Below are 23,108 nucleotides of genomic sequence, written 5' to 3'. Positions count from 1 at the left end.
GCTGCCTGTGTCAAGCTCCTTTAGTTGTACATGTTTTAGTTGCGCTACAATAAACTCTTCCTTTTCCATCTTTTTATGGGTTTAGGTTAGCATTTGCACTGTATTTGAAACAGTTCTTTTCTTACTTTCACTATTCTAGCGTGAAATTGCTCTCCTTCCCCCAGACGCGGCGTCTGGGGGAAGGAGACGCCGCTTTTGCTTTACATATAAGGAGGCCAGAAGAAGTCAATCGTTGCGTAATGCGCTCATGGCCCTTGAGGTCAGTTTGAGACGTAAAGAGACAGCGTAAGCTAGTGTCATCTAGTGGTTAACTAAGAATTTACTCGTTTTACCAAAAAACAATCACATCACCACCATTCAGTGGCGGTTCTACACTAAATTACTCCTAGGGCGAGATTCCCACCAACAACCCATATAGATCGTTATCATGTATGAAAGTGGTCAGCTCATCAGACTAAGGCTGTTAATTAAAAGTGGAAATATCAGTTCCTTACTGTCCGCCTCAAATGCGAAGCTTGGTACACTTTTATTGCTTGTTTGCTGGTTAAAAACGGAATTAGTATTGTTTGTATAAGCATAACAAGCACAGTATCAAGAAGGCCATCAAACATATACGACAAAATTACCATTAGCCCTTCATTAATGACATGGATACTGACCGCCCCTAATCTTATAAAAAAGAAACTAGTTGCATACCTTTATTCTCTGCTCGTGTAATGGGACCCAGGTGGACGGGCTGTGTAACTGGTGTTACACATTTGTTTTATATATTTTTGTTTCTGTTGTTGTTTTACCTCATCTGCAAAATAGATGATGAAGTCAGTCTCACACAACACTATTTAATTGTTGGCATTAAGGTTCATTTATTGAGCAAGTTTCACTAAATCATGTGAGATCCTTGTAACAATTAAATACAAAATAATATTTCCATCACTTGGTACTTTTCAAGAATCAATTAACAAATCACCATAACGGTACCTTACAAGACAACTCACCTTGTGTTATTTGGTATCAAAATATACAAATTAACATCACAGTACACTCTCAACCTAGTCCAGCATAGCAAGGCCCTATTTGTTGCTTATGCTAGTAGCTGATTCACTCTTACTTTTTCCCGGTATATACATCTCTCTTGCAAAATAGATGATAAATGTCAGTCTCACATGACACAATTTAATTGTTGGCATTAAGGTTCATTTATTGAGCAAGTCTCACTAAATCACGTGAGACTTGGCCGAAGCACCCTTCTCTGACCTGTGAGACTTTGCCATCTAGTGGTGATATACTGGTACTTATCTTACCATTTCTGCTATACAAAGCTCATCTCATCTCATTAGCCGTACCGCTTATCCTCATTAGGGTCGCGGGGGGCTGGACGGCTCGGTATGTTTTCTTTCCATCTCTGTTTATTTTCCACTCGTCTTGAAGGAAAGCAGATGCCCACTCCGCTACTGTCACTCACAACAAGCGGTCAAGGCTAAACTATTTCACCTGAGTGACCTCATAATCGATTTTGTATCACCTATTTCATCGTTTTCACACAATTCAGTTAAACGTGCAGCAATTGGCCTGTATTATCAAAGTTATGAATAATGTGCCTTATGTAGAAGACGGGGGCAACCAACTAGTAATACAGTAACTAGACGGGTCAGAGAAGAAGTGTCCTCAGCGCCGCCCCTCCCCTACGCTTTTCTTAGTCTTTCTTATTCAGTGTGTCATTCTCTTCTGTGCACCTTTGCAATAAGCAATGGCGTCAAAGCTGCACCAAGGGGGCGCCCAAGTGAAATGTTGTTAGGACTATAAAAATGTAAACAAGACTTGACATGTTAGAGAATACTAATCCCCTTTTCGGCACACATTTATTGTTTATTTTGATTTATTATTGGTGGTTTTTTTTTTTTTTTTTTTGGGTGGTGGTGGTTATGCCGCCCCCCACGTAACATGTTTATATGCCGCCACGGGCAGCTGCCCGCCTTGCCCATTCCTAAAACCGTCACTGTCAGCATTGCTCAACATGGATTTATATAGTCAATAATATATATACCGGAATTACTAATAATTCTAACTAGGTTGGGACTAGAACACTTTTCTGCTATTTTGCTGTTACTCAAAGGAAAATAATTATTCGCTCATGTGCTAGTATCAGCTTATGGAGGACTTGGATCGAAAAGAATGGGCCTGTTTGAAGAACAACAGCTTGCCTGTCTTTGCTTTCTCTAAATTTTGCAAGTTTCTCCCACCAACTGCTCTTTTTAGCCCTCGCGCTAGATCCTTACCTCCAAATAATTGGTGCCTTTAGAGGTCTTGCTTCAAAACGTTTGCATCATTTTAATTGCCACACGTTGGCACCCTAAACTGTTTGACAGGGTCCACTTTAACCGCCATGATACACATAAATAACATTGTAAACAAAACATCTCTACCTATATTTTACTAAGTCCGGTTGAAAAAACTGTTTACAGATTATTGACAGAGGAAGAAAAGATCCGTCTGAAGAGATTGAGATTCTATTACGATATGGACAGCATCCCAACATCAACACGTTAAAGGACGTAAGTGAAACACTGTTTCATCATGATGAAAGAGTGACATCTATGAGCCGATTTTCATCAATTTCATTGAATACTCTGTTAGACATTAAAACCATAGAACAACCAACGATTGACTTCTTTTGGCCTCCTTATATGTAAAGCAAAATCTTATGTGCACTCACATTTAGGTGTTTGATGATGGCCAGTGTGTGTACCTGGTGCAGAATTTGTTGAGGGGAGGTGAGCTGCTCGACCGAGTGTTGACTGTGCCAAACTTCAGTGAGAAAGACGCGTCCGACATCATCTGCACACTGACCAAGACTGTGGAATATTTGCATTCACAGGGGGTGAGTCATTGATGTAAACCAGTATGTCCAAAGTCCGGCCAGAGGACCAGTTATGGCCTGTTATTAAATGTTTACTGGCCCGCAACCGCTCTCATAAAATTAATAAAATTAAAAAGAAAAAAATAATAATTTGTGGCCCGCAGTACCAGATAAATTGGTACAAAATGTTCACAATTTCAGGAGATGATAGCACTAGCGCTTTCGCCACCTTGCCCTTGGTTTTCTGTAAAAATTTGATCCCACTCGGTTTCCAAAATGACGACTATAGACAAAAAAAGGAAAGTTGACAGTGAGGGCCCCCCTTCCAGGACAAGTGGAAATTTAAATATTCTTTCACCAAAATCCGAAAAAACCTCGTCAGCCTAATTTGCCAAGAAAATGAGGCTGTTTTCGAAGGATATAATATCAAGAGGCACTGCCAGATGTAGCATGCCAAATACAAAAGACTAACTGGAAACAGACACTGTGAAAAGTTGAAGCAACTGGAAGCTGTTTTAACGGCACAGCAGCTCTATTTCACGAGACCCTGGGAGTCAAATGAAATGCTACAAAGGCGAGCTAAGAGGTCTCGACGCTGATCGCCAAACACTGCAAACCTTTCTCGGAGGGTGAATTTATTTAAGACCGTTCAAGAATGCCAGGCTGAATAGCCTTCACAGATTTTCACCTTACCAAATCTGTCGTGCTTTCTTAAAAGTTTGGACAACCCTGATTTAGATACACAAAAAACATTACTAAACTGACAAAAAAACTTTTTTGTAGGTTGTGCATCGAGATCTGAGACCGAGCAACATTCGCTACTGTGACGACAGGGGGCTCCCAGAATGTCTCCGGATTTATGATTTTGGTTTCGCCAAACAGCTGAGGGCTGAAAATGGCTTACTGATGACACCATGTTACACAGCGACTTTCATGGCACCCGAGGTAAAAATTAAAGTGGCCTGATAAGTGTTATTCCTTTAAGGTATGTTAGCCACGCCCACCTCTACCTGTCATTCACTGCAAATGGTCAATGGTAAATGGTCTGCATTTATATAGCGCTTTTCAAGTCAATGAAGACCTCCCAAAGCGCTTTATAACGCGCTTCACACTTATACATTCACACACACATATTCACACACCATTTTATTATTGGTATTCTGTTTCTCATTCAGGTAGAATATTTTTTTTTATAATGAAGAAAACAATTCACACTCTGGATAATATAATGTTGCTTATTATAATTTCCTAAATTTGTTTTTGTAGTGAAATAACAACATATTTTAGCGTATTTTATCTTGGCAGATAGTTGATTTTAGGTATTTTTGTCCTAAAATGGGTATAAATCTTTGTCTTACAAAAAAATAATGTTTCTTCTTGCTAATATAATTTCCTGATGTTAAGAATGTTTTTCTAATTTTTATTCAAGAAACATCTGTAAGAAAAATTATACTTAAAATGAACAAAATCGGGTGGCACAGCGGCTGAGTGGTTAGCGCGTCTGTGGCGCAGTTCCGAGGTCATAGGTTGACAAAAATATTTTATTCCAACATGGCAATGTTTTCCCCTAATTTTACGGATCGTTCTATTATTTTCATACTTAAAATAAAGATGAGAAATATTAATACTTTTGCCATTTAACTAAAAAAAGACATAACAAAATTAGAGGATGCATTTTGAAATTAGGTTTTATTAAGAAATAACCTCAAAAAATAACATTTTGTCAAATCCCAGTAACGTAATCTCTTGTTTTTGCTTGGGTTGCATTCTAAAAAGAACCCAGGGTAGTCAAAACTTTATTAATTGATTTATTAAATACATTGAAAACAAAGAAAAACCCCTATCTAAAGGCTCAAGAATGTTTTAAGAATTACAAGTACTTTACCTTATTAACATTTTATTTACAGATAACTTCCGCACCCCCGCGACCCTACTGAGGATAAGCGGTGCAGCTAATGAGATGAGATGAGAACTTCCGCACTGTTAAATTTTAATTTTGAAAATGATCGGCACCATCATGTGGACATTGGAAAGAAAAAAATGTGGTGTAAAAATGTTAACATCCCAAACAACAAATACAAGTACTGTACCTTATAAACTTTTTTTTTTTTTTTACAAATAACTTTGTGTGTTTTGTAAAATTGTAATTAAAAAGAAATTGCTGCTCTGCTGCACTATTGATTCCGAAAAGGGGTGGAAATTATTTCAGGAAACTCCATTTCTTTTACTTGTGAATATATTTTGTCACCATTATGTTGGCGTTACTGGAAAAAAAAAAGTGGCGTAAAAATTATTTTCCCTTGCTTGGATTATCTTGGATGGCATTTGTCGGTGAAACAAAGCATCTTCCTCTGCCTTTTGGAGATTCTGGTGGCAAAGTTTTGTTGACATGATGGCATTTAGAGAAACTCGCATCTATGTAATTTAGGTTCATTGACACAGAAGCAGGCAGAAAAGGGGCGGGGTGACTGTTCTGACAATCCAAATGCAGAACGCAATACACGTTGAGAATTGGCAAAGTAGCTAAACCGCAAAAAGCAAAACGTGTTACAGCGAGCGATTACGGTATTTCTATTATTATTTTATCAATATATTTAGTAAACAATCTAACATCAGTGTGAATTTCAATAGAATTGTCTGCTAGTCAAGCATCTCAGTAACATGGACCATTTTAAGTACTGGTATTTATTTCTTAGAAAACATTGAATAATTTTGTTGAAGAAATTACATTATTAACAATAGTTTAATGGTTAATTTAATTAATTGAATAGGAGAGATGCAATGTAAAATAAAAAAAAAACATTATCTTAAACATGTCAAAGTTTCTGCCAATAGAACAAGATTTGTTTCTACATTATGTCGCATGTGTGTCTACAGGACAAAAGTAAACCAAATGAAATTACTTCTAAACCAGTGTTTGGGCATGCATTTCACACCTAGGCCTTTAGTAGCCTGAAATCCAAGCTTCAATAACTGTATTATGGCTGTAAAGCATTTGCTGCCGCTACAGGAGGACATTTATATGAAACATCAATAATAACCTCATGAAATTACAATATTATTTATGAATACTATATAGCCACTTGTTACTCATTAAAAACCTTTTTTTTTTTTTGCAAGAAATCCATCCTCATTTCTTACCTCAATACTTTAATTCTATCGTACGGTTTCTTTGCGTTTCAGTTACATCAATGAGTTATTTTCTTTCACTATCGAAACAAAGCTGAGATTCAAGCCTCACGTGATTAAGATCTTTTTTTAGGCCAGCAGAGAAGGCCTTGCAGACCCTGATCGCCCAACAATGTTTTAAACTAAATTTGAGGTTCAAATGCAGCCTAAGCTACCTTGGTTATCACGTTAAAAATTAGAAGGCAGCCGTTTGGTATAATCTACGACAGGAAATTAGACAGTTCTTTGCAGTTTGCCTGGGGATTTGTTGTACTTGAGCAAACAGTTTGCCTGTTTCATGCCCCTGGTAGCCTTTTAGCATCTGTATGTTCAATATTTTAACTTACCGGTGTTTGAATTATTTTACATTTAAATTGGTGTCCAATAAAAACAAATGTAATACTTTACACTTGTTTTTTTGTAGGTTTTAAAGAAGCAAGGTTATGACGCTGCATGTGACATTTGGAGCTTGGGAATCCTGCTGTACACAATGATTGCTGGGTAAAAATGGAGTTCTTGTCATGTTTTGGGTAAAGACTCTGTCCACGTTTTAAACATCATGCCTTGTTTCCCCTTAAGTTTCAGTCCATTCGCCAGCAGTCCTGAAGACTCTGCAGAGGACATTCTGGCTCAAATTGGTTGTGGGAAATTTATCATCAGCGGTGGTAACTGGGACCTGGTGTCAGAAAGTGCCAAGGTTCGATGTACTTTGTACTATCCTACAAAAATGAATTTACTGTAATCCTTCGCTACTTCGTGCTTTGTGGCCTCAGTGCATCGCAGTTTGAAAAATATTGTCTTATCCAGTATCGCTTGCAGAGTGCATTTTTTGTCAGTTCTGGAGGCTCTGTTCTGCTGTTACATCCACTAAAATAGTGAACTGCACTTGTGCGGCCGCACTCCATTATACCAGATAGCATGTTGCTGCAAGTGCAGACCGGCAGAGCGCATTTTTCTCAGGCCTGGCTGGCTTTTTTGACAGGCTGTCCACAGAAAAATGGACTCGTTATGCCGCAGTCCACTATCCCTGAGTGCGTATTGATAGTGGGTGCCAGCAAGGCGCATTTTTGTCTGACAGCTCTTTTTTGTCATGCTGTCCACAAATAAGTTAACTGCATTTGTGTAGCTGCAGCATTATTTCCATTCCCACATTACTGCAAGCGAAGACTGGCAGGTGGCAATTTCCAAAGAATTCAGACTATAGGGCACACCTGATTATAAGCCTCACCCAGTACATTATTAAAGAAAAAAACATTTTGTACGCACATAAGCCGCACCTGACTATAGGTCGCATTTGCCCAAATTGAAACATGATATATTTACAAAGAAATACAGTACACAGAAAGAGTTTTAATAATATACGGTAACTTAACCCCTTTGCGTCACTACTGGCCCACCGGTAGGCCGCCGGACTTTTGACTAAAATGAATACCACCTGTGCCGCCTCGATCCATTTTCCCCACTTGACTATTGCTGTGAGGGGGGGCAGGCAGACAGCAAGTTAGAATTAGGGGGCAGAGGCAACTTAACAGATTTGGGAAACTTGCACGGTTCTGGTCATTATTAACCGCGATAAACGGTGGATTACAGTACACTGCCGGTTTTCAGCAGTTCAGTCCAGCATAATTTCACTTGTTTTACAGGACATTGTGACCAAGATGCTACATGTGGACCCCCATCAGCGACTGACTGCACCCCAGGTAAGTGTACAAATTCCATTGTTGTTATAGGGCCTTGGCACAACGATCCAACCCATTTTGTCATTTTTAGGTCCTTCGCCATCCCTGGATTGTTGGGAGAGACCAGCTATCGGATCGAGTGCTAACAAGACAAGATGTGCTCACTGTCAAGGTAGGCCTCATTCCTACATTTCTTCCGTGTACATTTATTTTCGCTTTGAACAGTTTCAGTGGCTCACCACAGTTAATAAGTAATAAAATAATCTATTACATTGGTTCTCAGATGAGGGTTGTGTTAGGGTACTCCGGTAGTTATTCAAGATTTTGAATTAACTTGTTAAGAAATATCCGAATTAAAAATTATTGAAAAGCCCTTATTAAATGATTTCATTGTTTCAGGAACTACAAGTTTTGACTACAAAGGTTGAATGTAATATTCTGAAATATTGATTTGTTAACATGCCTATTGGATAATAAGTTATAAAATATGTGTGAAATAATATAATGCATGGATTGGGAAAACAAAATTTTGTTTCTGGCAGATTATAAATATTATTTTTCCTAATTTTACTTTAGACCTTTTTTAGTGAAATGAAAACAATACTTCCAATTTTCAAAACTATGTGATATAATTATTAGAGTAAGGTGTAAAATATAAAAAAACGATACTTAAAAGAGTAAAATTATCTGAAATCCAAGCAGGAAGCATCAATTAAAAAAATATCTTCTTTTTTACTCTTTATTTTCTACTTCAATTTTTTACAGTACAGACATTTTTGGGTTTATTTTGTTTGTACTATTTGTTAGCATTTCTTTTAAATTTCCAAGCAGTTTGAAAAAGAATTTAAGCTACTCAATGTAATGAGTCACATCAAATAATTTTATAAGAATGGTCTGATAATAATAATGTGATGATAAAAATAATGATAACAATTACCATTGTATAACCCTAATATAATACAAATCAATTTAGTTTCCCAAGAAGTACATCAATGAAAAAGTCAGCAGCCCAACACAGCTATAATTTATATTGGCTTTCATATGTCATATTCATTTTGTCCACTAGATAGCAATGTTTACCCTTTATTGCAGTATTGTTTTTTTTGACATGTATTCTTTATATCCACTAGGGGGCACTGTCCGCCACCTATTCAGCTTTAAGGCGCTGTACTCCAGCGCCAGTTCTTGAACCTGTTCAGTCGTCCAACTTGGCCCAGCGCAGAGAAATGAAGAAAGTTGGGAGCTCTGTCAAAGAAAACGGGTAGCAAGGCAGAATGATATTATTTAATACAAAATAATGACACTTTCTTTCACACCTGCCTATGGAATTAGAAATGTGAAATTCTGGTTCAGAATCGGTTCGGAATCTGGAAGTTGCAGTGGCCTTAACAGATGCAATTGGTTGAAAAACTTCGATTCGTGTTGATGAGAATGGATGATGTCAGAAAGAGAAATTTGTACCTTAAGTGTCCAGTGAAATCAACAACAATTCATTGTGTCTTCCACATAAATAAGAGCAATTGACAATGATCTTTTTACAAATCCAATGGCTACGTTTTAAAAAGACATGTCTGTAATGGGAAAGTATTTGACAGCTTTGTTAGGGATAGCTCAGTAACAAAAACAAATGAAAGCTTTACTCTTAATTACTCTCATAGACCCACACAATTTGCATTATAAAATGAATATGTTTGGATTCCAAAGATAGCTAATGCTGTCACCAGAACCTTCAGTCGTTTAAGAGTGTGTTTGTGTGTACGTTTGTCCTTTTTGCTATTTAGGACCCTTTACTGTCAACACAGAAGTAGCTCAGAGTAGCCATTGCTGTCTGATTCACCAGTTAGCTCTGAGGATAATCTATTATTCCAATTTTATAACATTGTTATTCAGCTGATTAGTAGCACAGTTACACAGCAAACAAAGAAACCACTTGAAAATTTTAAATAAGTTTTTCTATGTGTGAGTCCCTGTAGCTGCTATTTGTTCTTCTGTTTGCTGGTAGCTTTAAAAAAAAGTTAATTGGTGTCTGATATAATATATAAGCTGCACTGAATGTAAATAAAATCCATGAAATTCTAAATCCAAGGTAAGCCGTTTTTGCAGATAAGTTGTGTATTTTGCTGTACTGTGCGATAATAGAAATGTATAGTTTAAGATTATATGAGTAATAGTTTTTTTAATTATAAATTGACAATAGTGGGGAATCAGTTGACAATTACCACATTTTTACACTTGCACGATATAATAACATTCCTACTTCAATCCCTTAAAGAGTTGGATTCAAACATTTATCATTTTCAAATGATGAATCTCTTTGCAATATTATTGAGGAAAAACAATGTGCAGGGCACAGTTGAGTCAGGTAGCATTGAGCCAGTTGATACAGTTTGATTGGTCAGCGTGTGTTTAAGCTAATGCCGTAAATATTATTCATTTATTTCAGTCTGCACATACTGTATACATACTGTTGAACTAAATCACTTGGGTGAGGTTCAGTTGTGGATAATGTATAGCAAAGATCGAGCTTTAAGACTATAAATACTATGCGGGCAGCATGTACAAATTCTATTGTAATATTCATGTTCTTTTGGGTGTAGATCTTGTCCAAGCCTGGCTAATCATCAGAATGGTTGGTTCACATGCCAAAGTTTTGTAAATAAAATACAAGATTGCAAAGGGACATACATGTCTTAATTGTGTGGTTTTTTACTGTATTGAAAACTATTAGTTTATTTTTTTGCTGTGTTTTCATTCCATCGCCAACATTTTTTTGTCTAGAAGAAAATCTGTCTGTTTTTACGCAATATCTTTTGCTTCTTTTTTGTTTGTTTTTCTTTTTGTGGGGTGGATGATAAGGGGCCTGGGCTGGGGCATATCAAATGCTTTCTTGAGATAAAATAATAATCTTAATGCCAGAGCCTTTGTCTCATACAAATATGCCACCTAAAAAACTCCTCCTGCAGTTACTTAAGAATGTTGAGGCTCATATTGACCATCATTTTTTTCCTAAATTATGGTTCCAAGGTGCGAGCAAAGCTTTTGTGTAAAATTGTCACAAACTTCTGCAAACGAGCATACCGTATATTTATTTTCAGGGCAGACAGCACTGGGCAAGAGAGAAGGGAGTGCTTGTGCTCTCTGCATAACTCTGCTCATGCAATCAAATTGCTCTGGGTGCTTTGCTGGCGTTTTGGGGTGTTTACATTTTGTGGGTTTTCATCATAAAGTGTCTCAAAAGTAAACATGGATTGTTAAATGAGATTACATATAAAGTATTCCTTAGCAATATACAGCTGTGTGACACCTTGACTGTAAACTGTAGTTAGAGATGTGCCCTATACTGTAAATACACTGGACCGTACCATTAAGGTTGTCAGTGTTCTATTGGCTTCTTGTGCACCACATTAAGCTTCGCTCACGCTAAAAATGAAATGGCATGGAGAAAATGTGCGCTGTCTGAATTTTGTCTCTGAGCCAAATGAGCTATATATGACTCGCGAGCCATAGGTTCCTTACCTTTGCTCTAAGCATGTAAAGCTGCTGAATGGCAGCCACTAACTAATACTTGCTGCTTTCAGTCCCTTGAAGGAGTTCTCCCTGTGTCTTCTATGGCAGGATACCTAAAACAACAAGAGAAAGAGAAGACTCTAATTTGTATCAAGCATCAGACTACCACGTGCGCCCATAAAAGCTTTTAGCAGGCTTTGAGCTGATGTGGCAGGTGGGTGTGGTTGGCTCATCAGGCCTGACATTTAAGTGCAGTAGTGCTCCCAGCAAACAGGAGTGGAGGATATGAGTAGATAAGGATGACAAGGCCCCCCGCCAGGATGATTGCATGGGAGTGACAAGAGGAGAGCAAACAACAGAAGGTGTCATCAGGCCAGGAGATGGAAGGTAAAAGAAATCAAAAAGGAGCTAGGGGGAAAAACAAAAACTTTCAACTAGCAATTAGCCCCGCTGCAATGCCTTTCATAGTTGCCATGTTAATGCCATATTTATTTATCTGAATCAATGTGTTTAAAGTGTGTGTCGGAAATATTGAACAATACATGGGAGACTTTTTGGTCGATTTTTTTTCCTTGAATGGAATTCACAAAAATACACTAAAACCTGTGTTTTTGTGTGGCTCTTTTCATCAGTACATCTAGCTCAGATAATATTCAACTTAGGCAATGATTTACTGTATTGCTTCATATAAAGGCAAATTTGGCACGTGCAAAGCCAGAGCAACATGGAATAGGTATTGGGTTTGGTCCAGTATATCCAGGGCACAGTCAACTATAGTTAACAGTCAAGGTGTCAAGCCAACAGACCCGGTTTTGGCTGTACATCGCTAAATAATTATTTACATGGAATCTCATCAAACAATGTATATTTCCTTTATGTTAAGAACCCACAAAACAAACTGAAAACACCCCAAAACTCCAGCAGAGCAGTTTGAGAAATTTAATCATGTGATCGGTAGGAATGAGTGAGCTATACACACAGCGAACGCACTCCTTCTTCCCCTACTATCAGGGTTGGGTAGGGTTACTTTAACTGGATTATTTTCAATTACTTTTGGATTACTCCAATACCAAATATGCTAATAAAACACAAAATAAACTAAATATGAATAAAATGACAAAATTTTGTGCAGGCTTGGGGAGTAACGGAATACATGAAACAGCAAAAATGAGGTTGGCAAGCTGTTTGGATTTATTTTACTTTTGTTTCTGTCGCATTTTATGTTAGTTTTGCCAGAGATCAAAGCCAGGAGAGAAAGCTTACCACGTGTTGTGAGTCATAATTTCATTCATATTTAGTTTATTTTGTCTTTTATTAGCATATTTGGTATTGGAGTAATCCAAAAGTAATTGGAAGTAATCCAGTTAAAGTAACCCTACCCAACCTTGCCTACTATGCAGCATTTGTGACATTTTCACAAAAGAACTTCGCACCTTGTTTTGAAACCATCATTTGTGCTGCAAAATTAGCTTTTGTCTGTAGAGCGGGTTTGGCAGTTTTGTTAAATTTTGTCTTAAAATACTATGGTGCGGCTCTCTCTCAGTAAAAAAAAGAAAATCTAAATATTTTTGATTTTATGGCTCTTTGGGTCAAAAAGGTTCCTGACCTTCTGAATTAGAGGTAACACCTGTGGCCCAACCAGAAAATCGTGAAACAGAGAAAAAGAAACAAAAGAAAAATGATGGATAAATATATTTAATTTAAAAATAAGAGAGAGAAGTCCGTCCTAGCCCTCGTGGGTTTTCTTCAGGCTTGGTCAAGTTAATCAAGTTAATTAGTCGGGTTGGGTCAGGCTTAAATACCCCTGGCCCTGGATGTGTTGGATTATTTTAGGCCGGATCTTACCTCTGGTATGATTCTCTTGTTTTTCATTTGTGTGTTTAATTTAGGTCTTGTTGTTTTGTGTGTATTTTTTCATTTGTCTGTTTTTTTTTTAGTTTAGTTGTGATTGTGTATTTTTTTTAGCAGTGTATTTTTCGTTTTAAGTTTTGGTGTGTTTTGTCTTTGTGTGCATATGTGTGCTTTTGTTTTATATGTTTATTTTGGATTGAGAGGGACAGTGTGTATTATTGGACAACTAGTTATTGTAGTATTGTGTGGCAGTACCAAGATGAGTGCTAAAAAGCACAAATAAGCATACAAACTCCGTATTATTTTTTTTCTTAGCATTTTTTATGTTTTTTCAAAACACCTACTGTTTTTTTTTTAATTATTAAATCTATCCATTATCTGCACTGCTTATCCTTAGTAGGGCCGCAGGTGTGCTGTAGCCCATCCCAGTCATCTTTAGGCAGTGGGCAGGGGACACCCTGCACTGGTCGCCAGCCAGTCGCAGGGCACAAAGAGATACAACTCATTCACTCATTCACACCTCGGGGGACAATTTAGCCTGGGTAATTGACCTGACACTTATGTTTTTGGAGTGTGGGAGAAAACACAAGCACGGGGAGAACATGCAAACTCTGCACAGAAAGGCTGGTAGCTGGATTCACACCCATGTGCTCAGGACTGTGCCAACAACTCAGCGCCTTGCCTTATTAAATCTACCATTTTTATTTTTTTCAAACAAAAAACTCAAGACATGTATATATGGTAGTAGACCATTTATTTGTACGTGAATAAACTGCTTCAATTATCATATGAGATTTGCGTTTTGGTAAAAGTTTGCCACTTCCAGTTTTAAAGAAAAATGATGTTTTAGGATTTTTAAAATTGTGGAGACGGATTGGGTTTTGCTCGTAAGAATAGCATGCGCGATAAAATCTACTGCTTATTATGTCAAAAGGTCAGAATGAGTTCAAATAGCTTTTATACATTTTTTTTCTTGCCTATCTGCTTTTATCTTACTCATATCAACTGTGTTCTAGCCATGGAGCGCGTTATGCTGAAAGAAAGGTGGTGGGGGCATAGGGGTTGGAGTGTTATTTTACGCGCGTGCTCATGGTTTTCTTTTATTCTAGGATGAATATAGGATAAAAGTAAGAAAAGGACTGTTTCAAATACATTCCAAATGCCAACCCAAACCCCAAAAAGTTGAAAGAGGAAAAATTCACTCGACCTCGTCTCGGAATTTCACATACCGGTACTTGCACGTGTAACAAAAAGGTGCTTGTCAGAGGCTGCGATGATGGTTTCAGCCAGAAGATGGCGTCAGCAAGTAGAATATTTTGAAGTTACGGACACCACCAATAATAAAGTAAATGTGTTTTTGAAAAACACGAATCATCAATTAATTAAATAACTACTCGACAGATTCATTGATTATTTAAATGTATCGCTAGTTACGTCCCTAAACGAGACGTTTATTTTTTAGGGGGGGGATCTTTTCTCCATGCACAGAAAGAGTGGCCCTGCACAAACATAATGTGACAACAAAGTTTGACCAGCTACTCGGACATTCACCGAATCAGACGTCCAAATCTGCGACAGACGGCCAGTGACAAACAGATTATCGTCATGACAGGAGAAGTGTGTGCAGCTGTAGGTGGTGACGGTGTGAACGGCAGGCGGGCGTGGTGGCCTATGAAGGGGTCAGGGAAGCTCACTCTTTGTATTCCTCTACTTTGGGCTCTTCTGTCACAACCACGCTCCTGTCTAAAGTTGTTGGAACAACCTGAGATACAAAATCTTGAATGGTTCTCAGAAAGTAGTGTGCTGGGGTTTTTTTTTCCGGCCACATGAGGCAGGAGCGGGTTAAAGTGCATTTTTTTACAGGGAGCAGCTTTGACACAATAAAGAAGGAATACAAGAAGTAGTAACGGCAACTTCCAATTTCACCTTTAACAGTGATCTACTTAAAGACTTGGAATGTAAAATTTGCTAACAATACAACATGGACTAACCATTCCCTATAAATGTGTTGGGGTTCTAAAGCAGTGACGTAGGGTGAGGATTGTCTGTGCTGAGGCACAGTCCAATTTACAAATAAATGATCTTACATCGTATTTATCATTTTTTTTGGGCAGAGAAAGAACGCAGTATACAAACTGCAGCTTAAGAAACACGTTTTATTGTCATAACTTGTTAATAAAGTCTTTGTGTTCCACCTTTTGGATGAAAGCATCAATAGATGAGAAAAAGTCCGTGCAACGAGAAAGAAAATACTGGATGGCTTTACTTCATGTAAGCTTGCTAATACCATCACAATTTTTACCAATTGTGGTTAAGGTGCGCACAAAATTAAAATCATTGGTCTCCCTATTGCCCTCTAGCAGGAGGCAAGGGAATTGTGTGCCTTACGCTGCATCCGTTTGCACACAACATTGATGAAATTAGTCGCTAAAGCTTGTAACCGCTTAACGCTCCTGTAACATTTTCCTACAATCTGAATTCAAGATGTTTTCAAAGTACCGTAAATACTAGACTATAGAGCGCACCTGATTATAAGCCGCACCCACCACATTTTAAGAGGAAAACCGATTTTGTACTTACACAAGCCGCACCTGTATATAATCCGCATGCGCCCACATAAACACAAAATTAACCCAAACCCGACTTCACACCGAGAGAGTTTTCAAAGCTTTAATAATAATAATATAACTTTCATCCCAAACGGTGCCTGTGACAGGGCAGTTATTGGTAGCAACACGCTAGCAACACGCTCGCAACACAGTAAACGGGTCCGTTAAAAAAACATACCATACTTGTAAAAATCACGGTAAACCGTCCTCATCTTCCTCCTTATAACTGAAGCCATCAAAGTCGTCTTCCTCGGTGTCGGAAAGAAACTTTGTCATATAGACGTCGTCCCACGCTCCCGCAGCCTCACTCGCGCTGTCACTGTCGCTGGAACTCTCATCAACTCCTTATTCTGTGCTCTGTTTCCTTCTTTATCGGACTGCTCAATTGCTTTTAGCTTGAAAGCTGCGTCATGTGTCTTTCTTTTTGCATTTTGCATGATGAGGGTATGTTTACACTAATTTAATTTATGCACAAGCCAAGAAGTTGCAGTCTTCCTCGGCGCATATATTCTCCCGGTCTAAATCTCACCTTTCATACTCGAGCGCCGCTGGCTCCCGTTAGAAAAATTACATAAATTGGCCGCATCACTGAATAAGCCGCAGGGTTGAAAGTTTGGGGAAAAAGTTGCGGCTTATAGTCCGGAATTTACGGTAAATTGAAAGCTTTTTTTGAACTTTTTGGATAATATGGGTGGTTTTGTTTTGTCCCAAACTAAAATGATCACCGCAATTGCTACCAACATTGAACTTTCGGAATTGGAACACACAGAAAATAAAAGGGTTTTATTCCCACCTGATTTTTTGCAATCAAATGACGACATTTTGAAATGGTTATGTTATCTTGAATCCCAAGGGTCAAAACTTTCCAACTATGTGGCACGACGTATTTTAAGTAACTGATGACATCGTGAAGACAACGCTATTTACTGTGGGCCCGCCGGCGGGTTATCAGAATGTAAGGGGTTAATAATCAATTTTATCAAAATGTATTGATTTTTTGTTGCAGCCCGAGTTCCAATAAAGTTTAAAAAAATAGTCCAATTATGATAGATCTAACACACCAAAATGACTTCACAGTAAAGGGAAGATCAGTTCCAAAAATTCCAGCCCGTCCTTGTCCACAGGTATGAGAGACTGAACCAGCCCAAGCCCCATCAATTACCTTGAATTAAAAGACTGAGCCCGAAGCAAACCTGAATTTTCATATAGAATTTGTGAGCACTCGGAAGGAGGGTGATTATAAGTGGATGATTTAAAAAGAAAAAAAAAGAAGGCAGCAAGGGATAAGGCCTTCCCGAACCTAAGAATAATTACATTTTATGCTTGAGATTAGGGCCAAGTTCGTTCCTACGATCTTACCTCTACTTCACAATGCACTGCAATACGTTTCTTGTTTATATCCACCATCCAACTCATGATACAAAAACTACATAAGAAACGTTTACGGATCAGGTTGTCATTACTCTAGTGGCACAGATAGATGATTTGTATAATGTTCAATAATTCTGCACAAATCACTGCAGTAATATTACCTTGTAGGCCAAACGGGCAAGTGCTCGGAGGGTAAACGACGCTGTGCAAAAAGTCAATTAATCTTTCCATTGGTGATAGCCCCCCCTCCCCCGGGCCCCTCACCTTGCCTCCATCATGCCTAAAAGCTTCATTTGCCTCCTACGGAGAACAGATACAAACACCATTAGCGAGATGGTGGCAGTATGGGGAAAAGGAGCATCTCACAGTCGGATGAGCTGAGACAGTCCTCCCCACTTTCCCACACATACACGTCCGAGAAAGTGTGCAAAACAGGTGACAACATCTTCCGCGTGGGTGCCCTCAAAAAGGTTCTGACTTGATTATAAAAGGTGTGCAACTTTAAAAGCGGAAGTCTGCTCCGAGCGTTCTGAGTAAGTGGCAAAAATAGGTGGGCTTACGTTTAGATTTGGAGTATAAAGATTTATAAAGGGGGAGCATTATTTACATATAAAAAAAACCTACATGTGTCACATGCGACCCCAGCTAGGTAAATAGTGCTTATGTGTGTTCACGTGCTGATTTTTGGGTGTGCAAAATGCCAGTGAGCATCCAGGCCGTGCCTGACTAAGCTCAGCTGGCTATCGCAGCACAATTGGGGGGCTCTCTGTGTGAAAGAGGTCAACCCACACACACTCAAAGAGGAATCAATAAGGAAGTTTGGATGAACACGCATGAACCCTATAATATAATCAAAGACTATGCAAATGATTCGTCTTCCCCTGGCGCGTCCAGAGATGCTGCCATTGATTGTGAGTCTTGTCTACATACTGCCTGACATTTTGATTCTGAAGTGTTAGCGAGTTGGAAAGTTGCGCACAAACAATGTGATGTGCAAAGGTGACTGGTGTTCCCGCTGTTGCCAACACAGGGAGCTGTACTAGGGTTAACAAAGTTACAGCAGGAAAAAGGTCAAACTGGAGTGGTGGGCATTGGGGGGTATACTGGGTTCGCAAAGACACTTGCCTGAAAACATCAAGGGCTGGGCTCATCGCAAAAATAGCATTTTCAGGGGCATTAGAATAGAATAGAGTGGAATAGAATTGAATACTCTTTATTTGCATTGATGATAATGTAGTAAACATTGTTAACAATTAAGATTATATGTGTCACTCAAGGAAAAAAATCATGCAATCCATCTATCTAGCTATCTAACCTGGTCATATCCCTCAAGATGGGTGACCGATAGCAAGGCAAACACATACAAAAACAAAGAAAATGTACAGAAAAACAAAACAAAAAAAATGAAATAAAAAATATTAAATGAAAATAGGGAAAAAGTAGTAAAAAACACACAAAAGTTTTTGGACCATGGCCAACCCAAATGCCCAAACACCCAAACAAGTTAGGCACCTCCGCACCCAAGTTGGTCATGCTTTCGTCCCTCCAGATGAAACAGGACACAAGAAAGCGGCCGTATCACTCGGGTCAGGGTGACACAACACAGTCTTCTGTTCAACAGCAGGGCTCGACAGCTTTCACTGGTTTACCCCTGCCATATCATACGGGTGCCCTGCCCATCCCTTAGAGCGCGTCCAAACATCCAACTATCCTTTTACAACTCCTCTCCACACATTCCTATCACCAACCAGAGCTGTAGCTTCCACTAGATTTAGACCTCTTTCCTGCAGTGCACTCATAACACCATTCATCCGCATCAATCGTGGCATTCCTCTTGGTCTCCATTTATTTACTTCTGCTCTGTAGATCCTCTTCAACACTCACTCCTCATCCATCCTGTCCATGTGTCCAAATCAACTGAGTAATCTTATCCACACGCTTGCTCAGTTCCACTACTACTCCAACTCCTAAAAGAAAAAATAGACAAAGACTGGTTTAAGTCATATGTGCTTGTTTCGGAGGTGATGCCCAAGTGAAAAAAAACTGGCTCGGATCATGTTAGTTCTTGTTTTAAAGGGACATTGACCATAAATTGGCAAAATAGGGCATGTAATGTGGGGTGCGTAATTTTCTCCATTAGTTAACAATGCCCAACTAAGTTCAAAGAGCCCCTATGTTGTTGTTTTTTCCCACCGCGCCCATCTGCTTTTGTGTTTCTGCTAACAAATCTGTTCAGGCCACAAAACACATTAAGTAGGAGGAAAGAGGGTAATGGGGGAGAGGTGGATGATTGGAGAGTGACTTTATGCTTGTTACCACGATTTTTATGTTAGTCTAGCATGAACATAGTGAAAGTACTAAAAGATGTGTTTCAAGTAAAGTCCAAACGCCAACCCAAACCCCAAGAAAGATGAAAAAAAAAGAAGAATTAATTTAACCGTGTCTAATAAATGCATGTACTTGTACGCGGAACAAAAGGAGCTGAACAGAATCTGCATTGATAACACAAGCCAGGAAGATGGTGTCAACGAGTTAAAAAGTTCCATATTTCATGCAGCACATTTAAACAAAAGGCTTAAAAAAAAGCTTAGTTGGGCTCGTCAATACGACTTCTCCGTAACTATTGCAATAATATAAAGGGTGGAAATTCTAACTATTTAGGTCCCTTTCCCATTTTTGTTACCTCATTATGTCCCACCACCGTTAATAATGATTGGTTTCAGGCTGCATGGCTCTCATGACAAGTTAACAAACATTTTGTCCCAGTTGGATCAAATGTATTTGGCATCGGTCCAATGATGCTGGTGGTGCGTGCTTTTGGGCCGCAGCGGTGAACATAGCCCACGAGCGCATGTTGTACATGGAACAGGCTGGCATATGTTTGCGCCGCAGCCATGGGGATAGCGTTCAGCGTTGGTCTGCTGACACTGGGCCTGCCTGCCCGCCTGGTGTGCCCCTTTCTGCACCAGTAGAGCTGGCACAGCCTCCTGCCTCTGCCCGGCCCTCTCGCAGGGTGCCAGCTGGGCACAACCTGGAGAGGCCCTGGAGAAAAAGGCTGCAGGTCAGCTGTGACACGTGTGGAAGGACAGAGGTTTGCACCTCAGTCAAGAGCCCTGCAGCACGATAAAATGTTTGGGTAAAAATAATCTGATTTAGGGGAAAAAGTAAGGTGAAAACAAGATTGGTCGTCAGTTAATTACAATAATGCGCTACACGAACACTATAACTCTATTAAAATAAACACAGGGGTGGAAGGGGTCACTTTTAAAATGTAATATGATATGACTAGTAACCTGTTGAAAAATTTAATCGGTAACGTAATCCGAGTACCATAATATTGCAGTGATATAACTTGATTACTTTTGTTTTAATCGTATACCACATTTACTAATGAAAGAAAAAAAAACTGTGGAAGACTACGCTGCAACAAATACATTTCCTCAAACCTTTTCCAACCACTGACTCACCCACACCCACCATGTGAGCTCATTGAGTGTCATGGCGGACTCCGTAAACATAGTCCCAGAGTCAAAATGTGAGAAGGAAATGAAGCTTGCGCTGAATAAGAGCAGTACTTCACTTGTACCTATTTTTGTTTTGACGAATCGGCCGTAGAACAGAAGAAAACGCCCGTTGCAGAATTCGCTTTCGCATAGTCGTTAGTCCAGAAGAAACACAAATCATTTTTACCAGCACCTTATAAATTCACATATCGAAATACAAGGCGTGTCAAAAAGGATTTCATGTAAAAGACAAAGAAGGTGCATCTACAAGTGGACAGGGAGGTAAACAAACCTCCATCAAAGCAGCATTTGCGACCTTCACGCCGTGCGAAAAGAGTTTGCAAAGGCACAAAGAAATAACCAATGTGCTGACTCTCGCTAAAAATGTTTAATAGTGTCCAACCCCATAACTGCATAATCGATTAGAGGTAACACCTTTTATTTATGCAAGTTAATAAGCGGAATGTTATAAGAGTAATAAATAGTTGTAGCAGTAGTGTTAATAACATAGCAGGAATGGTGGGTTTGAATTGATACTTGAATACATTTCTTGCACTGATGATCATGCTGCAGTAGCACATGGTAAAATTTATATTACACTAATTGCAGCCATGTCATGTTTAAAGCCTTAAAAGTATGTGGATTATTTTTAGTGTGAAATGTTTACCTTTTTATAGTGTGCACAATTTATTTATTTTTTTGTTTACATTGTTTGGTGTGGTTTATTTTAAGTGCCATTGATCTACAGGAAGTGAGCAGACTCTCCTATAATAAATATTTGAATCCTATATTTGAAGTGTTCATCCGAAATTAAAAGATTAATTAGGTGCCTATGTCGTCGTGATTCATGCCAGATTTATTTTGATGCATGTCTGAATGAAATTTTGTCTACTGATCAATCAATCAGTCACTTGGAGAACCCTTCCTCCACGTGATGATTTGTATGAACAAAAGGGAACACAGGAAAAAGAATGCGCAGCAAAACGTTTTTGGTGTTTGGCAGAAATATAATTTTGACACATTGACATACTATCATTCAAGCTTTTTTTTTTTTATATGTGCCGCAGGTGTAGCTGCATTAAGGGTTTCAGAGCCATAAAATAGTTATTGAGGGTTGGATTGATCCAGAAGTAGCAGTAATGAAGGCTTAGGTGTAAAATACATACCCAACCACTGCAAATACACAAATGTTCGGCATTATGCTAACCCTGCTAGGTTTTAGGGCCACCTGGTCCCTCGGGTCCTCCTTCATGTTGTCCAAAGCTGACGCAGGCTTCATTGACATCCGGGGCCTCAGGGCCCCTTTCTAAGCTCTGGAGTCGATGGAGACGGTATGACACCATGGGAGCATAAAGGGCCCGAACACACCCTTACCTCCCTGGCCTCCTCCTGCTCCAGACATGGCGGGAGCACCCCAGCTTGCCCAATTCTGTACAAGGGCGCTCTGGCTGGGGCAGCCTGGCACATCTGCCACGGGAGCCCTGCTGTCACGAGCAGTTAAGGTGACGGACGCTCACACTTCATAATGTCCTTCTCACAGGTCAGCGGGCGACAAGCTGGGTCACCTCGCTCCAGCGAGCGGCCCCGGGGGCAACAGGATCACCCACACCCACCTCCGCTATTGCTACTACCCTCCTTCCCATCAAAGTGCCCCCACCCCTCTGTACTATCTTCAGACAAACAAGAGGGGGCATGCAGAGGAGAGAGCTGCATGAGTTTCTCAGACATGAAGCCAGGGTCGAGTCTAGGGTGCTTGCTGCGACGCCATTGATGGAAGTCAGTCTGGGCAGCTTACATGGACGCTGAGCAATGTTGGCCGCATTACTGAAAAAAGCAACTGGTTACCATTATTAGTTATTTTACAGTCACAGTCACTTCATCATCATCATTAACATTACTATTTTCACCGTCATCATTATCACCTTTGCGGTCTCCATAATATATAGTAAAAGTATCCTGATTTGTCCTTTAAAAAGACAAGGTATGGGGTTATAATAATACCAGATTATTTTTTACCCATCTAGTTACACTATAATGCTACTAATAACTAGATATCATTCAGACACCAATTATGACATTAATAACAATAGTAATAATGCCAGTTATTATAATAATAATTATAACAATATTAATAATAACAATGTTAATTATTTGCTTAAACATCCATTTGCTATAACATTCAGACCCCATTTTCTTCCTCACTGTAATTTGACAATATGTTTTTTGTTATCTTGGTTTGAACAGGTGAATAGTTAGACATTGTTTGAGCTCATCCTGTAATTTTTTCCAAAGTTTCAATCCACAGACAGACACACAATACTTTTCTTTATTGTTCTCACCGGTTAGATCTTTAAGTTACTACATCCACTCAAGTTAGAGCTTACTTCTTTTTTTGGATGTTCTCTGGCAGTACATCTTAGTTCACTTTGAATAGTAGTTGTCAAGTGGAAAATTGTAAAAAATTGGAATGCAGGAATAGAGTATTGCTGGGATCACAATATCCGTGTTGTGTATGATTCTTATTGCACTTTTTGGGAGTTAAAAAAAGGGAATGGAGTGAACC

General features: G+C 39.1%; 1 protein-coding gene across 1 annotated transcript in view; it reads left to right on the top strand.

The window, feature by feature from the left end:
* rps6ka2 (ribosomal protein S6 kinase, polypeptide 2) overlaps window positions 1-10,386 on the top strand; it is a 32,116-nt gene extending 21,730 nt beyond the window's left edge. The window contains exons 15-22 of the mRNA XM_088334670.1: window positions 2,463-2,552; window positions 2,720-2,878; window positions 3,641-3,802; window positions 6,450-6,526; window positions 6,605-6,722; window positions 7,669-7,725; window positions 7,796-7,876; window positions 8,835-10,386. Of these exons, the coding sequence (XP_088190796.1) occupies window positions 2,463-2,552; window positions 2,720-2,878; window positions 3,641-3,802; window positions 6,450-6,526; window positions 6,605-6,722; window positions 7,669-7,725; window positions 7,796-7,876; window positions 8,835-8,969 (879 nt within the window). The 3' untranslated portion in view covers window positions 8,970-10,386. The remainder of the gene's footprint in view (window positions 1-2,462; window positions 2,553-2,719; window positions 2,879-3,640; window positions 3,803-6,449; window positions 6,527-6,604; window positions 6,723-7,668; window positions 7,726-7,795; window positions 7,877-8,834) is intronic.
* Window positions 10,387-23,108: the final 12,722 nt, after the last annotated feature.

Source organism: Urocampus carinirostris, chromosome 4 (genome assembly GCF_059441175.1).
Source record: "Urocampus carinirostris isolate Australia breed hairy pipefish chromosome 4, RoL_Ucar_1.0, whole genome shotgun sequence".
NCBI lineage: Eukaryota > Metazoa > Chordata > Actinopteri > Syngnathiformes > Syngnathidae > Urocampus > Urocampus carinirostris.
Note: the sequence above shows the minus strand (reverse complement) of the source record. Positions and strands in the feature narration are given on the sequence as shown.